The sequence below is a fragment of the Pezoporus flaviventris genome, unplaced genomic scaffold (assembly GCF_033815535.1).
Source record: "Pezoporus flaviventris isolate CSIRO_AGI_PZ_B2104156 unplaced genomic scaffold, CSIRO_AGI_Pfla_v1 ptg000007l, whole genome shotgun sequence".
Lineage (NCBI taxonomy): Eukaryota > Metazoa > Chordata > Aves > Psittaciformes > Psittacidae > Pezoporus > Pezoporus flaviventris.
Genome location: NW_026892555.1, coordinates 75,388,303 through 75,405,573, shown reverse-complemented (window position 1 = coordinate 75,405,573; position 17,271 = coordinate 75,388,303). Strand labels below are relative to the sequence as shown.

The 17,271-nt window shown below is 38.3% G+C and overlaps 1 protein-coding gene across 3 annotated transcripts in view; it reads right to left on the bottom strand.

Moving 5' to 3' along the window:
* Positions 1–17,271, bottom strand: part of TRIO (trio Rho guanine nucleotide exchange factor) — a 237,274-nt gene that overhangs the window by 82,331 nt on the left and 137,672 nt on the right. For all 3 annotated transcript variants that reach the window (XM_061449239.1, XM_061449238.1, XM_061449236.1), the window contains exons 17-27: positions 17,039–17,230; positions 15,684–15,833; positions 14,111–14,225; positions 9,294–9,409; positions 5,920–6,042; positions 3,808–4,002; positions 3,581–3,696; positions 2,969–3,035; positions 2,082–2,191; positions 1,255–1,324; positions 735–824 (exon numbers count right to left, since the gene is read on the bottom strand). In XM_061449239.1, coding sequence (XP_061305223.1) covers positions 735–824; positions 1,255–1,324; positions 2,082–2,191; positions 2,969–3,035; positions 3,581–3,696; positions 3,808–4,002; positions 5,920–6,042; positions 9,294–9,409; positions 14,111–14,225; positions 15,684–15,833; positions 17,039–17,230 — 1,344 coding nt within the window. The remainder of the gene's footprint in view (positions 1–734; positions 825–1,254; positions 1,325–2,081; positions 2,192–2,968; positions 3,036–3,580; positions 3,697–3,807; positions 4,003–5,919; positions 6,043–9,293; positions 9,410–14,110; positions 14,226–15,683; positions 15,834–17,038; positions 17,231–17,271) is intronic.

The window sequence follows — 17,271 nt, the reverse complement described above, 5'->3', positions numbered from 1 at the left end:
GATTTTTTGCTTTGTTGTTTTTTATTATGTCCTTCCCTCTGCTCCTCCTAGTAATTCTAAACAAAATTTGTGGTGTCACTACACAGCTAGTGGCTCAGCACAGTGGAGAAGGAAACAAAAATGGAGTGCTCTGAATAATCTGTAAATACACATGCCACCAAAACTTATTCAGTGTGGCCCAAATTCCTCCCTAAAAACTCTAACAGCTGCTAAAATTTGGTCCCTTCTTAAGCGGACTATTATATGTAGACCAAGTAACCTTGGGACTGAATAAGCAAGGTGGGTGGTTTAGCAGCTCTGAACAATGGCAGTCAACTGAATTACCGTTATATACAATTACAATTTAGAGGTGCTCCAAGAATTTAACAAAGATTTCAATCCTTATTACACACAATGCAAACTAAGCACATCAAAATGCTAAGATTTGCAGAATGTGCTTCTAAGAGCTCAAGAGTCATGTCTCAGTTGTTGCTGCCAGAAACCGTTTCCCATTCTGAACTGCTCTGATATGTGATAGCAGCTTTTCACATTTGATTTGACAGCTTTATGAGACCAACTGAGCAATATCAATTACCCATATGAGATGTAAGATTGATTTTCTTAAGCTGGCACTAAATTCCAGCATTAGTACCAAGAAACTCTTATTTTCTTGAGAAACTGGGCACTCAGCACAACCGCAAGTACATGATTCAAGCTGCCAAGGCACACTTTTAAGATGGGCACAACATACTTACATCAAAGTATGCTCCTGCATGCTCTAATATCAGCTGGGTAGAATCTGGTTTATTTTTACAGTAAGTAACGTACATTTGGAATTTGTCTGCCTGCAAAACAAAAAGCAAATTTTCACAGGTTATCAGAGAGCATAATTTCTGGTTTTACACAGTTATCAGAGAGCATACCTTTTCTCTCAAGAAACTGAACTATACAAAACTATTCTCTCATTCACGCTGGCAGCATCAGGCAAGTTAGACTGGAAACAATAGTAATGTGTGCCAAAGTAGATTATTCATAACTAAGACAAAGATACTAAAGCGAACATGAATGCAGGATTAGGCAACTTGCATAAACATGAAGAGCATCTAAGTGTTGACATCTGACAGCAGTGCCTTTATTTCTCCCTCCACCCAGTTAAACACATTTTTACTCAAACTTGAAGGAAAGGTTTTACAAATTAAAAAGGGACCCAAGAGCCAGAATCTATCCCTTCATTATCTTCCTTATTACTTCCAAACATAAGTCTGACTTCATTACCCAAGTAACGAAGCAGTGGCCGACATCTTCTGGTAGCTGTTCATATTTTTCCAGCTCCTTGAGGAATATACTATGGGTAGAAAAGAAACGAACAGCACAGTTTAAAAAGAAGTTTAGCTTTCATCTCAAGAGAAAAAGGAGGTGACTTGCTTTTTGGATGCTCTGGTTAACACAAAGCATACAAAGGGCTGTAAAATCAGGTTCTGGAATATGCTAGGTGTACCTTATTACCTAGAAGAATCATAACCCAACACAGAGACTAATGAATTAACAAAGAGGGAAGATTCCAAGCCAGATTCCTGTACATGGATCTGCCTAGGAACCATTCCACAAGCATCTTTCAAGCTCCGTACTCAAGTAAATGTTACAAAGGTGGGGCATCTCCACATAAGATTCAAAGAGCCAAGAAAGAGCAGGAAGCCTTACTCTTTCCCATTAGCATTTGCACTTGGGAATCAGGAATGAGGGTTCTGAAGGAATTACAGTCTTAAATTGATGTTTGTGCTGTATCTGTGTTGAGTTCAGTGGTTTCCATCTCTCTAGAACAACTGGAAAACCTGCAGCAAATGTATCCAAATAATATCTAAACAGCTAAAAGATGGTCAAGATTGAAAAAGACAGTTTCTAATGGCACACCTACCTGGCTGCAAAAAGCAACAACTGAAACAATTTAGCAATGCAAGAAGAAATCTTTAGCTCTCTTATTTTTTTTTTTTTTTAAATGGAAAAGCATCCATTATTCATATGCACAATATTTTCATTAGGAAATCCCTCAGGTCATCATTTGGATTTAGCAGTAATATGGAAATGGAAAATAAGTCACTCACTTATTGTGGAACTCATAGATTTCCTGCATGTTTCCAAAGATAATGTGTTCTTTGTTTACAATACCAGGTGGGATCTCCTCTACTCCACTTGTCATTTCCCATAGATATGTCTGCCCAGAACAAAAAAGATGCATGAAAAGTCATGACAAACACTGAACAGAAGCACACAGGTATCTGTTAGAATGCATTCCTGGAGAGAATTTGTGGATCACGTAGCATCATCATCACCAAATGTGACAGTGTGACTGTTGTGTCAAATATACCTTGTGATTTTGACAGTAAAATCCACATTATAAAACTGACAATTTAACATCATCCCTTGAGACTTCAGCATTTAAAAATGCATCGCATTCTTGACAACCTCTAATGCTTCAGGATATTCTTTATCACGGTCATGTCTGCAGTCTAGAAGTTCACGCTTTGTGCAACAGCTAATGCTGAACATTACTTGCTTCAGCATAACAATTACTGGGCACTTTTCCATGGAATCTCTCTGAATTTCTATTCAAAAAGTCAGCTAGTAGCAGAACATGTGATACAGATAATAAGAGAATTAACACAAGCTCTCCTCTACTGCTAGCAAAGCAAATAAAGTAAGCCCCTCCTTTTTCCCTCCCCTTTCTCAAACTAAAAACCCCATATGTTTGTGAATTGGGAAAGAAGCAAATGCTAAACTTAGTATGGAAAAAAAGCAAAATGTATAGGATGAATTCTGAAGCAGCTGTTATCAGACATAATTCTAAGTTTTTTCTTAATAGCAGAGAAGATACTTAATTTGGCGCTATGGCTGCAAACCAAACATGCTCAGCTGTTAAAACCAGAAAGAAACAGAACACAATGGACTGAATCCTGTCTTCAAAGATTAGCGAGAAAAAAAGAAAACTTACATCCATGCATTCCCGGAGGTCTCTTACGTAAGCCTTTTCTGTTTGAATTAGCTCAGCCATAATGAACCTTAGGTGACAACAGAAAGAATAATCAAATCTCAGCCTGTTAGATCATTATGAATGCATAATAACCAGAATACATCTTTCTCCTCATCAGCTTTTGCTTTTTCCACTGCTGCAAGAAAAATCTCAGAACTGAAATGTGGAGACTACAGATGAAGGAGACGTAACAGGTAACCTCCCTTCATTACTAACCAGCACAAAAAGAAAGGGGAAAGGAGATGGAATTTTTTCTCAAATGCTTTACACTTGCTACAGTCATTTAATTGTTGTCTTCCCTCCTCCCCGTACACATTTATTTCACATTATTTCTAAAAAGAAAAAAAGCATGTTAGAAATCTGATACAGTTTTGAAAGTTTAAGATTCTGACATGCTAGACTTATCTGTGAGAACAAGCATGTGAATAAAAGGCAATAGGAGCTACGGAGTAATGTCACTCTCTTTTTACCACTTATTCAATTTCTAGGATGCCAGACAAGCCATGACAGTTGTCTCATTATCAGGATTGATTTATGCATTCTCAGTGATTAAAAAATAAATAGATTTATTACTCTTTCCTGCGGGCAGACTTTCGTTTTTCTTCGTTAAGCTCATGAGCAGCATCACGCAGTTTCACCTCTGACCCTGGGACACTGGCTGGGATTATATCCAGCTGCAAGCTTTTGCTCTTTATTAAAGAAAGAAAGAATCGATTAAGTAAAGAGACAGGAGAAAACAATCACTAAATTAAATGCAAGCAAAGCTTGTTTGCCTGTCATCACACTCAAATATCTCTTACCGATTTACTGGAATCAGAGGAAATACCCAGAGCTTTCTCTAAAGAGGTCCTGTATTTCTCCATGCGCAGGGAAAAGTCTCTGTACCTCTTATCCACTGCTGTGACACATTTTTTAATCTCTGTTGCATGAGCATGCCCTTTTTCACAAAAGCCATCAGCCAGCTGTATCAACAACTTCACCCTCTCTTTGGTTTGCTATGAAAACAGGAAAATATCGAAAAGTTACTAGCTCTACCTGTCATGAAGGTGGTCATTTTGCGTAACCTGCTACTAAGTGCAGTTGTAGCAGCCATCAAAAGAGCTAGTTTTCTCCTCTCTCTTCCCAGAACTCCTTTAAACAGGTACCTTTTTCTTAATAAAAATATCGTAAGATGAATACAGGTTTCCTTGGGTTTTATTACTACATGACTAGATACAGGTCTGTTGTTTTTCTTTCAAAAATGTCATTTATAGCTAACCCAGCGATTAAATTCTGCTAGGCAAGCTTTTCAGCACATGGGTATTCTCCTTACATCAATACAAATGGGTTTTGATGCCCAAGAGGATATTTTGTTCATTATCACTGAAGCACTGGTACTGGACCTCATCCACAGTCACAGTCTCAACAATCTATTTCCTTCAGTCAGCGCTGAAATGCTGAGATGGAAATAAGTCTTGTTATATGCCTTACAGATTCAACAACTTCAACAGATTAAGACTATATTCTTCAGACCTTTTTAGTGTTATGTTTTGCTCTTACACAGTCACTGAGAGAACAAGTAGCCACCATCTAAACTGCAACTTTTTCCAATTAACAAGCTGCCTAAGACTATATACTTTCTTTCATGTAAATCATAAATCGTCCACGATGGATGAGTTTATATCTCCACCTCTTTTTGATACCATGTCAGAATTAAGTGTGTTATCTGAGTAAGGTGTACTGTCAAGGCCCTTGGTAACGGAGTTAATAAAAACAGTCAATAAGAACTTGACTCTTTTATGACAGTTGGAAAATCAACAGTGCTTGTCCTTTTTTTTTTTTTTAATTCTTTTTCTTTCCTAATGGTCCCTCATCCAAGCATTTCTTTTCACTATGGAATTAAAAAGGGCTAATACATCCTCCCAACAGGTAGCAAAACGCCAAGGGAGTGGCATTAACAACATCCTTTCAAAAGGGGCAATCACGTCATCTGCTGACAGAGGAAACAAGGGGGGCAGTGGTGCTCTGTGTGTTGGAAGGGATCCAGCAGAACAAAAGTTGAAGCAAAACTCAGAAGGAAGGAAATCCAGGTTTGAAAAGCAGAAGTGATCCCTGTTCTTTCCAGATTCTCTTTTCTCCCTTCCCACATGAATCACAACAAAGTCCATCTCTAAGTCTCCTTTTTTGAGGTGGTCTTTAAGACAAAGAAACACCTCCTTTCTTTCTATTGCTTTTCTATTCTCGATGAAGACTGGAGAGCTGAGAGGTGACAGTCTGAACAGGTGACAAAATAAAGCACAGAGACAGACAAGGATACATAAGATCAAGTACTACGGTCATGCACTGGTTGCCTGTCTTTCACTCTTTCACAGGTGAAAACTGATAAGCCTCACAATTGACATCTGCATCTTGGCACAGGCTTCCAGATATGTAGAATAACATAATGCTGCCATGGCCTAAAGTTACAGCAGAATCACAAATTACTTTAATAAAATGAGTAACTTAACAAGCAAAGCTTTATTTTTTTCTACTGTCTTCTAATTAAATCACAGCTGAATAATGACATGCCTTGGTGTATTTTATATCCTAAATGAACTAGCAGTAATCCACAGACATGAGGAAACAGAAGTGGAAGTGAATGGCCCTGCAAGGTTTATAGGTTTCTGAAAAAAACATTTTTAAGCTATCTCACTACAATTCTGTTATGAGAAATCAACAGCACATAGGGCTGATGGAGCTCTGGTAACGGTGATAATCTTCTGATTATCTTTTGGTTTATTCTATTCCTAGCAGAACCACAGACAGAAAGCTACTGCAAGTAAGCAAATCTTGATCAACACATCCTTGTTTTGGTATTTATTTTAGGGGGACAGGAAAGAACTTGGGTTGTTTTAAGTTTTTTAAATCTTAGACACTTTATTTATTTATTTTACCTTTGCTGTGATCTGAAATTCTTCATGTTCTTTTAATAACTCTTGAGTGTGCTGGATACTGGAGCCAGTGGAAGTATGTGTGGATAAATAAAACTCTCCATTGTCATGAATCCATTCCAGAGCCTAAAAAAAGCAATAATGGAGGAAAAGTAAGAGAGAAGGCAACATACTTTTGCCAACAGAAACGATCTGTAATCAGTATTTGACAAATACAAATTAGCCACAGGTAAATTTTACTCTATGTCACTCGTTGCAGTCATTTAATACCTCTACAATACCAAACAGTTTGTAAGTCTGAAATAATTCACTCAGACCATGAAGCAACGCTTAAAAGAATTAAAAAACTGACACATGAATCTGAATACTTCAAGGAAGTCCAATACTACAGACTACGGCAGTCCACTATTGAAAGGTCCAAACTGTCTATGTCTACAGTTTTGTTAGCACACTCCCCAGCTGAGCAGAAATCACTGTTTTAGTGCAACACAGAACAGCTCTAGACAAAAATATGCATTCTCCAACTTGTAAAAAGGTACATAATACTGACAAATATGTACGATAAACTTCCCAAGCCCGTAAGATTTAACTATCATTTCACTCTTTAGCTGATGTATTCCAGCTTCAAAAAGTATGTTCTGTAGTGTAATGTACTCCTAGAAATGTACTCCTGCAGCAGAGAAGGAATGGTGAGATGTATTACTTAAACCAATTACTGTATGTATAGGTAGTAAAAGACAAGACCTAAGAATGGCAAACTAAAATTGTCTCCCTTCCATGTCCTGGCACCTTACATTCTCACTATTATGAATCATGCTGAACCATGTTATTATCTATGTTCTATCCACATTAATATTCAGTGCTCTTTTACACATAACTCACTGGTTGCAAGGGATCCTATTCTCTGGCTACCAGAAACAGTACTCTCAAACTGCTGTGTAATAGTAAAAATAAAAAATGTAACTGAACACTGACATTACCAAGCAGTTCTGCAGCTCTAAAGACAGGTTACTACAGCAGTATGCAGACAGACATCAACTTAGAAACTTCTTCATCTTTATATAGCCAATATCAGATATTCAACAAGTTTAAGACAGCTTTCTTAGGACAACATGTTAATAAATGCATGTGTATCTTCTGTGTCTTCAGTGAATGCAGACAGCACAAAAACTCAATACCCCAAGAGAAAAAGTAGTAGGTTGCTAGTGGGTCCTCATTCTTCCTTTTACCTCTCATACTTTCAATTTATGCTTTTATCTACCCACATTAGCAAGAAAAGGAGAAGCTTAATCTTGATGGATAGTAGATATGTATTTGCCAAGAGCATAACCTTACACTGAATCAGAAAAGGCATCATCTGTATTATAATTCCACCACAATTTAAGCTCATTAAGACTGCAACCTGATCAAAGATAATCAAACAACTTTGATTTTCTTCCTTCTATTTAGGATGCTTTTCCTTTTGGTACAAAAACTAAGGTAAAAGCCTTCAAAACTCAACACTGAATGTGAAAGCTAGGATGCCATTTACCTAGCATGCTAGTGCCTATGCAAGCATGATGAGATGGGCCAGTATTTTTCAAACATCGCTCATGGAAACAAACCAACTGCTCTTGGACTACTGTCAAGAAAAGGGACATTTCAACCAACCACTTGTGTGATACCCTTTGTCATTCTAATGCAAATCTTTGCAAGTAAAGACTGATATGGACAAGCAGCATGGCTATCACTGATACTACAAACATTTATACTTCTCGCTTTTAACTTTTTAACCTTCACCTTTTGGTGGATTTACTACACAATGATGAATGATAAACAAAAAACCTTCCCGTCTCAAAAAGTTACCCTTTTGTAACTTTTTGGCAGCTCTCTAGAGCCATAATTTAACAGAAAGTTCATTGATCTTAATTCCTACAGTTCAGAACAGCTCTCATTTCATGTGAGGATCAGGATTGTATGATGGAGACATATCACTGTACAAGAACTGGAGAATCAGTTTAATCATCAAGTGAGCCCTTAGCTCTGGGAGGATTTGAGAGTCTGCTACTGTCCTCTCAAACTACTACAGTATCTGCTCCCACTGCAGAGCATCGAGTTCTGAAAGTATTGGGTCTTCCGACTTCCAAACAAAAATCTAAATGAATACAACAACATTTCAATTTTGGGGTAACCAGTCTGGAGTCCCTATAAGGCTGGTTTTACTTTATGATGACTGAACTGGTGACTGCTGAAGAATGGGATTTACAATGAAAATGCTGACAGACCTTTATCTCCAGAGTTATACTGTTAGTCAGTAATCTCTGTACAAAAGCAAGTAGATCATGTGCTTGGCAGAGGCTGGAGTTAAGGTTATTCAAAAGTGGGGTGGGGTGTGGGGAAGGGGTGATGGCGTTGTTTTAAAGGGGTATTAATCTTTAACTTCACTCAAGATTTATCTTGCATTACTCTCTTCGGGAAAGCATGAAAGAAGGACTTCAGAAATCTTTTAAGAGATCAAAACAGGCCACTAGTAAGTAAGCTTCTGTCTACACTGGCTGTCAGAAAGAAAAAATTAGGTTTTTGAGTCCTTTAAAGTAGATCTAACTATATTTCACACTATTGGCGTTATTTTTCACCTTTTCTGCAGAAAAGGAACAAATAGCTTCCTTTCTTTGCCCTATATCCAGTTTTAAAAAAAAGTAAAGAACCACTGTAGATCATTTCAGTCACTAATTCTGCCTTGGAACCCCCTAATTATTTTTATGGCTTGTGTTTTGATTAGTGAATGGGATTTTTTGCGTTTGTGGTAGCTATTTAAACAGCTTTTTCCAGACTGAGAAATTCAACAAAATCCAGAGAGGTGGATCTATCATGCAAGAAATGACAAAACTGAGTACACACAGAACTGCAAAACAGAAGTCATTCAGTTATTATTGTTTAATGAGTTATCCAACATGTCAGCTTTCTAGAACTGCCAACCAAGTTAATTAGATCTCTCCCCCTCCTCCCCTCACACACAGCCCCTTCCCCCGAGAAAAATGTTGCTGCCTGTTATTTCCCTGGTCAAACTGGGGTGTGTGTAAAAGTTAACAGGTGTAACATTTGTCAAACACAAGCTTGCAGAAATGAGATTCCCAGGTACCAGATTCCCAGATACCAAGCTGACAGAAGCAGAACACTATCTTTAAGTTAAAGCAGTAAAGACACCCTGCCTCAATGGATTTAGTTGTTCTGCATTAAAGTAAAAGCAAATGATTTCAATTGCTTTCTATTTTAACCACTGATCTTTCAGCCATTTGACATACTGAAGTCAATGGCAAATTTGTTATTGTGGAACAAGTCAGTGCATGTCAAACCTTGATAACACTGAAAAGGATTTTTTTATATAAAACTCTCACCTGCTTGGCACTTCTTTCAAACACCACGTATTGCTGGCATTGATCAAGACGTCTTTTACGCATGGTCCAATAATGCAGTACACGGTTCTCCCTCTGGAAGAGTTCATTCAAGATATCTGAAGAAAAGAAAACAGTTTCAAAAGAGGTTACAACAACCAATTTTTTAAATATCAAATAAATAATCAGGTTAAAGTACTTTATGTTGTAGAACTTACAATACACTTACTCTTTCTGTTACTATCAGTTTTGCTCTTTTCCCTGATATTCATAAAACAGTGCTTCTTTTTCATTATTGTTTACAGAAAGAAACTAGAGATGCAATTCAAACATACTACTGACACCTTTCTTTCTCTCAAGTGTCTTTGCTACGCGGACTGGCACAGAATTGAATGTATAGTCTGATAAAGATAGTTCTTTATGACATTTCCTCTGAAAGAACAAGCATGCACAAGTAACCAGAACATACTAAATGCAACATGTTGATCATAACGAAAAATACTCAAAACTTTGCTGAATAACCCAGTCTCCTAAAATATATTTTAATAATTTAATACATGTAGGCAAACTTATAAACTTAGGTCACTACAAGAACAAATTCAACAGGCAGATAATTATTTTATGGAAAAGCTAAGTAACAATACACAATCACTAAGTTTGTAATTCCCCTAATAAAAAAAAAAAAATAAAAAAATAGCAGCAGTATAATCAAGTGGACTTGTTCAAACGAGTTTTCACTGAGCCTTGAGAGAATTTCCAGGCAATCAAATAATTAGCTGCACAATTTGTTAGTCTATTCCTGAGTATAAGAAACTGTCTGCCACTGAGAAGTCAAATCCAAATTCCACTGTTAACCTGCAATTCCGTAGGTCTGACTTTTTAATTCTTCTTGGATAGCAAAGGCTTCTTACCATATGCATAAGATTTTATCTGAACTCTGCTTCTTTGTTGTTTTTCCTTCAAATGAAGAAATCCTAGCAGTTTCTTGTGAAGTTCACTTTACCCACTGCTTCATGCAGAGCAGCAGCTCTACCAGACTTTGTAGCTATTGCAAACCCAGATGGCAAGCTGAAATGCACAGAAATGGGGATGCCCAATGTCTCTGGTGCAAAGAGCCCAAGGGGATGTCTATCACAATCAGAAGGGACTACAAAAAAAGCCTCATTCTTCACAACTTTTTACTTACTTTTCTACTTACACCCACACCTGGCTATTTTCTGTAATTATGAAGGAAGCCTATCAGGTGCTAGGCTTCTAAATGCCTCTGCATTCCTCTGCCCCACTGTGTGGATCCACCATGCCTTACATCCCAAAAGCTAACAACTCCAAGAAACAGTTTGACAGAGAAGCTCAAATAAAGGGAGGCTGAGGGAAAAAGCATCACACTCTACCTCTACTTGTGATCTGGGACCAATTGCAAACACTTGTCACAGTCTCCCTGAGGATTATGTAACCTGTCTGCATCACTGCCAATGTCCTTCAGCTTGTAAACACTGTACTTCCACTTGACACAGAGCACTGAGATCACCCAGGACTTGCTTTTTGGTTGGAATCTGGTCCCTGCAGACAAGGTTTTCTTCCTGCTAGGCAGACTACCCTCAAATACATCCTAACTGACCTGTCCCTTAGCCAGACCATGAGCTGATCTGCTATAAGCTTCACCTGTTTCCTCAGTTTTCTTTCTGCCTTATGCCACCCACCTCCAAAACATTCAGAATACATGCCAGATTTCAAAGGGTGGTTTGCAGGTAGGATACAATTATCATTATATAATGCAATACACCCAACAGGACACACCATGTAAAAAGAGACATCTTGATAGTGACGCAAATGAAGTAGTTCTGACAAAGAGCAAATAAGGTGAATTTAGCTTGTTGGACCAGCACTTGTTCTGTCAGGACATGATACAGATGGCAAGGCTGCGAGAGACATTTGGCTGGGCACCATTATTGTTACCGTTATTAATTTCTTGGACTTGCAAGGAAAAGAAAAATATTCTATAAAATACTTAAAGGAAGCTATGGAACATAATATTTACTACTAGGTTTGCACAAGAAGCTCTGCTTGAAGTCTTCTGAACAAGTCCCTGTTGTTATTTTCTTTGATTCCAACATTTGTTAGGATTGTTTCCTAAACTTTCAACTTTTTCTCCATGCTCAGAGAGCTTTCAGCTGTCTCTATGCATCCTGCACTCTCTAGCAAACTAAGAATACAAGCACCACTACACAAGTTCTTACAGTAGGTTCAGTTGCAGCCCTTACATCAGAAACAGAGCTAACAAAGAAGCACACAAAATTAGCAGCAGAAGCAAAGATGAAGATGCTCCCTTCCTGAGCTTACAGCAATTGTCACCAACTGAATTCACCTGCCACCAGCACAGTTTCAGGACTCCTTCCTAAAATTCAGCTTTGATACAGTATTCGGATACTCTTAACTGCAAGTCAAGGAAATTACTTACACTGATATGAAGGGACAGAAGGACACCTCTCAGATTTCAATACCATTATGATTCCTGTTTCCCATGAAGCATGTGCTCAGGTAAACTTTGCTCAGATTGAGATATTGCTTTTCCAGATATCATAATCTGCAGCTGCGAATAATGATCAAGTATGCCACAAAATGAGGTTTCTGAAGAATGTTCAGCAGTTCTGCAGAAACTCAAGGGTTACGCAAGTTTTTAAAGTGATCCTTTATATACTATACACTGAGCACAGTCTGATGTGCTGTTTCAGGCATACACCTGAGTATGAGGCCAGCAGAACACGTAACCTCTAGTTCACAAAAATGAAATAAACACTATTATTTTTTTCTCTATCAGTTTATAAAGAAGATGAACAGAGATTTGTTTTTCCTTACATGCATATTTGAACAGGAAAATCAGAGTGAACTTTTAAATGATTTGGTCAGCTATTATCATACCAATGAGACCTAAAAGCAAGCAGTCCTCGCCAGTTTTAGCTTGACTCGTGCTTAATTCTCAGAAGATATTAAATGGCTTATGGGAGAAAAAGTATTAGAGCACATAAATTACTTTTTTTGCCTGCCTGGGGACTTTTGTTGCTTTTTAAACATGTAGCATTCATCTAGGATTTAAATGTACACAGAACATGCTTAACACTGCAGTTCCGATATATAATTATTCTTAAGGACATTAGTGGAGACTTTTCTGCTCTTTCCTGAACACATTTACCTTTCTCTATACAGATTTCAAAACTGAATTTTTGAAAAGTTTGTCCCAAACCCCTAAGACTTTTTTCTTAAACTTAGTAAGTACTCAGAAAGTAACTACAACCTCCTGGTTGCTTCTGCTCTGTTTTCTTTGTCTACTACCAAGAGAAGAGCTAAGTGACAAATGTCAGCAACCCTTCTTCAGTTATTGATAATGCCAGCATTTTCACTGAGATTTTGTCTTATACAGTTCTATAAAAGTTGATGCCATGGGGACAGAGGGAAAACAATCCTTTGTCAGCTCTATGTGCTCAAAGTTTCAACTGCCACAATCCAATTATTTACTTACAGTGAAAAGTATGGCAAATACCCTATTATCTTTACAACACAAAAAATTCAACACAGGCAGACTTTCAATTTGAGAACTGTTAGATATACGGGTAACTTTAACACAAACTGTTTCCCCCTTGTAGTAAAGTGAAGCAGTGACCATGTTCTTTTCTAATAGAGTCATCAAGAAATTTAGAGTGGAAGTGACCTCTGGAGGCCATTTGTTCAAAACTCCTCCTAAAAGCAGGACTAACTAAAGTTTTGCAGTGGCTTTTCCAACTGAGTTTTAAAAATTCCCAACGGCAGAGACTCTACTACCTCTCTGGGCTACCTGCTCTAACCAGTGCTTTCTCACTCCTGCTGTTACACTTTCTCCTTATATCCATTCAGACTTTTCCTTGCTGCAACTTTTTCCTTTGGTCTTATTGCCGTGCTCCTCTGAGTCTTGTTCCATTCTCAGCATAATTCACTTTTAGGTAGCTGCAAACAGCAATTAATTAGACAATTAAGCATCTCTGGGTTTGAGTCTCTAGCATGGCCTGGGTATTCAGTCACAGCATCAAAATGCATTGAGCAGAACACACTGGCAAATAAGGTAATAAAATGCAATATTCTGAGTCTCTCTGACCTCTCTTCTGCCTACCTCACCCATCAGTTATGTATAGCCTATTAGTTCCTGTGGTTTTGTCCTTGAAAACCCTATAGATTTCTCTCTCTACTCCACTCCCCACCATACATGTTAAGGCTGCACTACATTGAATTAATACCAGCAAAAGCCAAGCCCCATGTAATATTCTTTCCTGCCTCATCTCAGCTACTACATATCTAATTTTAAACATCATGTCAGTTATCTGACACTTCATGAAGTTCCTTAATACTGATTCAACTATATGAAGGGCCCAAGGGCATCATTCAAGGGATTATCTTATATCATGGTGGCACTCCCAAGGAACTTGCAGAATGCACCACACCAACAGACTGACTAAGCTCCCATTTGGTTTCAGACCAAACATTAACATGTCGAAATTTACTATCTCATTGTCTCAACAAAAGCAGCACATTTGAGACTCAAATTGAAAGAAGATTAAATGTAAGCAGAAGACAGATAAATTCAAAAGCAACTTCATTTGGGTATAAGAGAATTTTACATCCAGCAGCTCCTTCAAAGTGTGTGAGAAATTTTAATTATTTCCTGTTAAGCCTGACAGAACCCTTTCCATTTGGACAAGCTTCACCCCTCATCATCATCACACACAGCACAGCACATGATGATCACATTCTATGGAGGAAAAAAAGATGAGAAGAAACAAGAAAAACCTTACTTTTCACTTGTTGTTCAGGTGCTTTGATGTGAGTCACCATCCCTGGCATGTTTACGCTGTTCCTGTGCAGGTATTTCAGGAAGACATCAGCATTCCTCCGAGCCAATGTGCAAGCCTAGAGAGTCAGTGGTATTACTTTATTTGAAGATGCACAAATATACGTTCAGAAACAGATGAAGGACCTTCCTCACCCACTTTCATGCGTTTCCCGTGCTCTCTAATTTTAGAAAACTTTGCTTGCTAATCCTTCTGCAAGTAAGCCAAACCAGCCACTAAAACAGTTTTCCCAACAAACAGCAGTTAATCCTTACTTACACTGCAGGAAAAAAAACCAAACAAAATGCTATTCCTTTTTTATCTGAAGATCCTGGAAACCAATTATCTGGTCTAGAGCTTTCAAGCATGACTCAGAGCTTACAGAGAAGTTTGTTTTGTGTATATGCCATGTGCCAACTGAAGTTACTTATTGCATAAGCAGAGCGCACAGGCTCATGTACACACCTGGATATTCCAAAACATGCACCAGTACTTCAAACAAAAAGTAAATGCTGTGCTGAAGTGAAACCAAAAGTGCTAGAATATTAAGACATGCCCTTAAAATATTAAGACAAGGCCTTGAGAGCTTTCAGTCCCTGCCACTGTATTGCCAACACTCAGTTCAGCTGCCTTCTTCATCTTAATGTACACATATGGGCTGGCTGCCTTATTTTTAATAAGCAGAGCGCAAAATACTACTTTAAAAGGTTAGATAAAGGTAGCATGGGTCTACCCAGTAATAAAGACACAAAGCCATTCCTCACACTGTTTTAAAACAAAGATTAGTAACTCACATGCCAGCTTCAGAAAGATCTATTTGATAGTGTTTTTTGAACTACGCTAATGTTTTTAATGTTTTCATCTGTGAACCAAGAACAAAAAGGCTTTTAATAAAAATAACTTTTATACTCTTAGTAGTCTTTCAAGGTGGTGCTGGAAAAAGCCTTCGGTTACATGGTCAGTAATATTGCTTTGCAAGCACCCGTTACACATTCATTCAGTATGATCGATAAACTTCTTCTCCAGGACATTAGTTGGAATGAAAATCTTTCATTTATCTGCAAACTTTTACTCAAATCCAACTACTCTGAGATGCTTGTCCAGCAATTTCCTCCTTCCGTACTCTACTGTAGTCCAAGTACATCAGAGTTGCTCTCATGCACAAGCAGGAATGGCACTATGTGACTGTCGCTTCTCTTCCAAAGCAGCAGCCTTTAAGCATTCTTTAGATGACAGTTTCTCAAAGCAGCAATCCCCAATTCATCTTCAGTCACAGTGGGAAACCTGACATCTACTGAAGTTAAACAGGAAATATATTTATAAAACTGGCTCTAATTTTATGCACTTGGCAGTATCCTCCTAATCACTGTCAGAAGCAGTTAATATGGTACTTCCACGTCTTTGCAACTTGGGACATACCTGTAGCTTTTGACAGGCACTGTTGCTTTTCACATACATTTCAGCACTATAAGAGTGAGCATTTGACTGCATGCTTGTCAAAACACAGAAAACCACAAAAAAAAAAATCAAACCTGACCTTCAGGAATGCCTCCTTCTGTTCCAGGTGTTTGCTTATCATGGGAGTAACATGATCCGTTTCAGAGTTGGGACCCAGTTTGTCTGCTCCCCCACACCAGTCTTCTTCTCTCTTATATTCTTGCTCCAGGCTTTCTAGTACGCTGCACACCTATCAGAAAAGAGTTCAACTTGAATAAAATTCAGTAAGAAAAAAATAAATTAAAAAAAAAAAATCAAAATTCAAGCCAAAACCATGGAAAACCAATCTACCCCTTACATATATCTTAGCTTCTGACATGTTTTGACTGGGATTTAAGAGAAAGCACCAAAATCTAGCTATAGGTTTGCAAGCATTGGCTTGCTTAAGTGAAGTACCTCAAAAGGCTATCCCTAAAGTTGCTCATTTTTTCTCTGCCTCTGTGAGTGCATAGCTCAGGGTGGGCTTAAGATATGATTGCAAAGGAAGCAACCTTCCCCCTAACTTGTCTAAAGACAAGCTGATTTTTCAGACTCTCCCACAAAAATCAGAATTAGCCATCTGAAGCCATCCTTTAAAACCTGGTTACTTGTTTACGCTCTAAGCAAAACTTCTTGAAGCAAGCAGAAATCCAACTAAACACTTGTACAGTGAATTTCATCTTGAGAATGTTCTACAAGACTTTTCTCAATTGAAAATAAGAATCTGAGGAATATTATAGGGAGGGTGATAGAAGAGGCAGATGAAGAGTTCAGCCTTCATGAACAATCATGGCACTTTGGTAATGTATCTTCTTTGAAGTTTGCTAATTGAAGCAAGTGTAGCCAGACCAATTACACTACAGACTCTTAGCAGTTAGTACAATCTGTATGCTCGTTCATTTATCACAGAACGGTTTGCCTTGAAAGGGCCTTATAAAGGTCCTTTCTATAGTCCAACTCTCCTGCCACTGCCAGGAACATCTTTCACTAGATGAGCTTCAAAGCCTCATCTGACCTGACTTTGAGTACTTTCAGAGATGGGGCATCCACAACTTCTTGGGGTGATCTGTTCCAGCATCTCACCTCCCTTATGGTAAAAAATTTCAGCCTTACATCTGATCTGAATCTACCCTCTTTCAGTTTAAAACCATTGCCCCTTGTCACATCACTACAGTCCTTGGTAAAAAGGCTATGCCTTATAAAACCCCTTTATATATTGAAAGGCTGCAACACATGGTTTCTCCTTCTAAGGCAGCTGGTCAGAGGATTTGCTTTTGCAGGTTTTTTTTTAACTGCAGCTGTTACCAAACTAGCATACATAACCAAACCTAGTCAACCATGTTTTTACATAATGCTGTTGCATGCCACACTGAAGAATTAGCCAGGGCAGACACAAATCATGTAGCATTTCTGTACCTGTTCAGAAGTTTTATAGAAGGCAACAGAGGCATTCACAAGCTTGAGACGATCCTCCATCTTCAGCATCAGTTGTTGCCAGTGGGAAGCGACCTTCTCTGCACACTCCCGGATCATATCCATATCATAGTGATTAGCCTGTAGCATTGCCTCTGCCTTCTGCTGAACCTGCAGGGCACTTTGATGTGTTTTCTGAAAAGAGGTGAAAATTGAGAAGCTCAGTGGGGCACTTC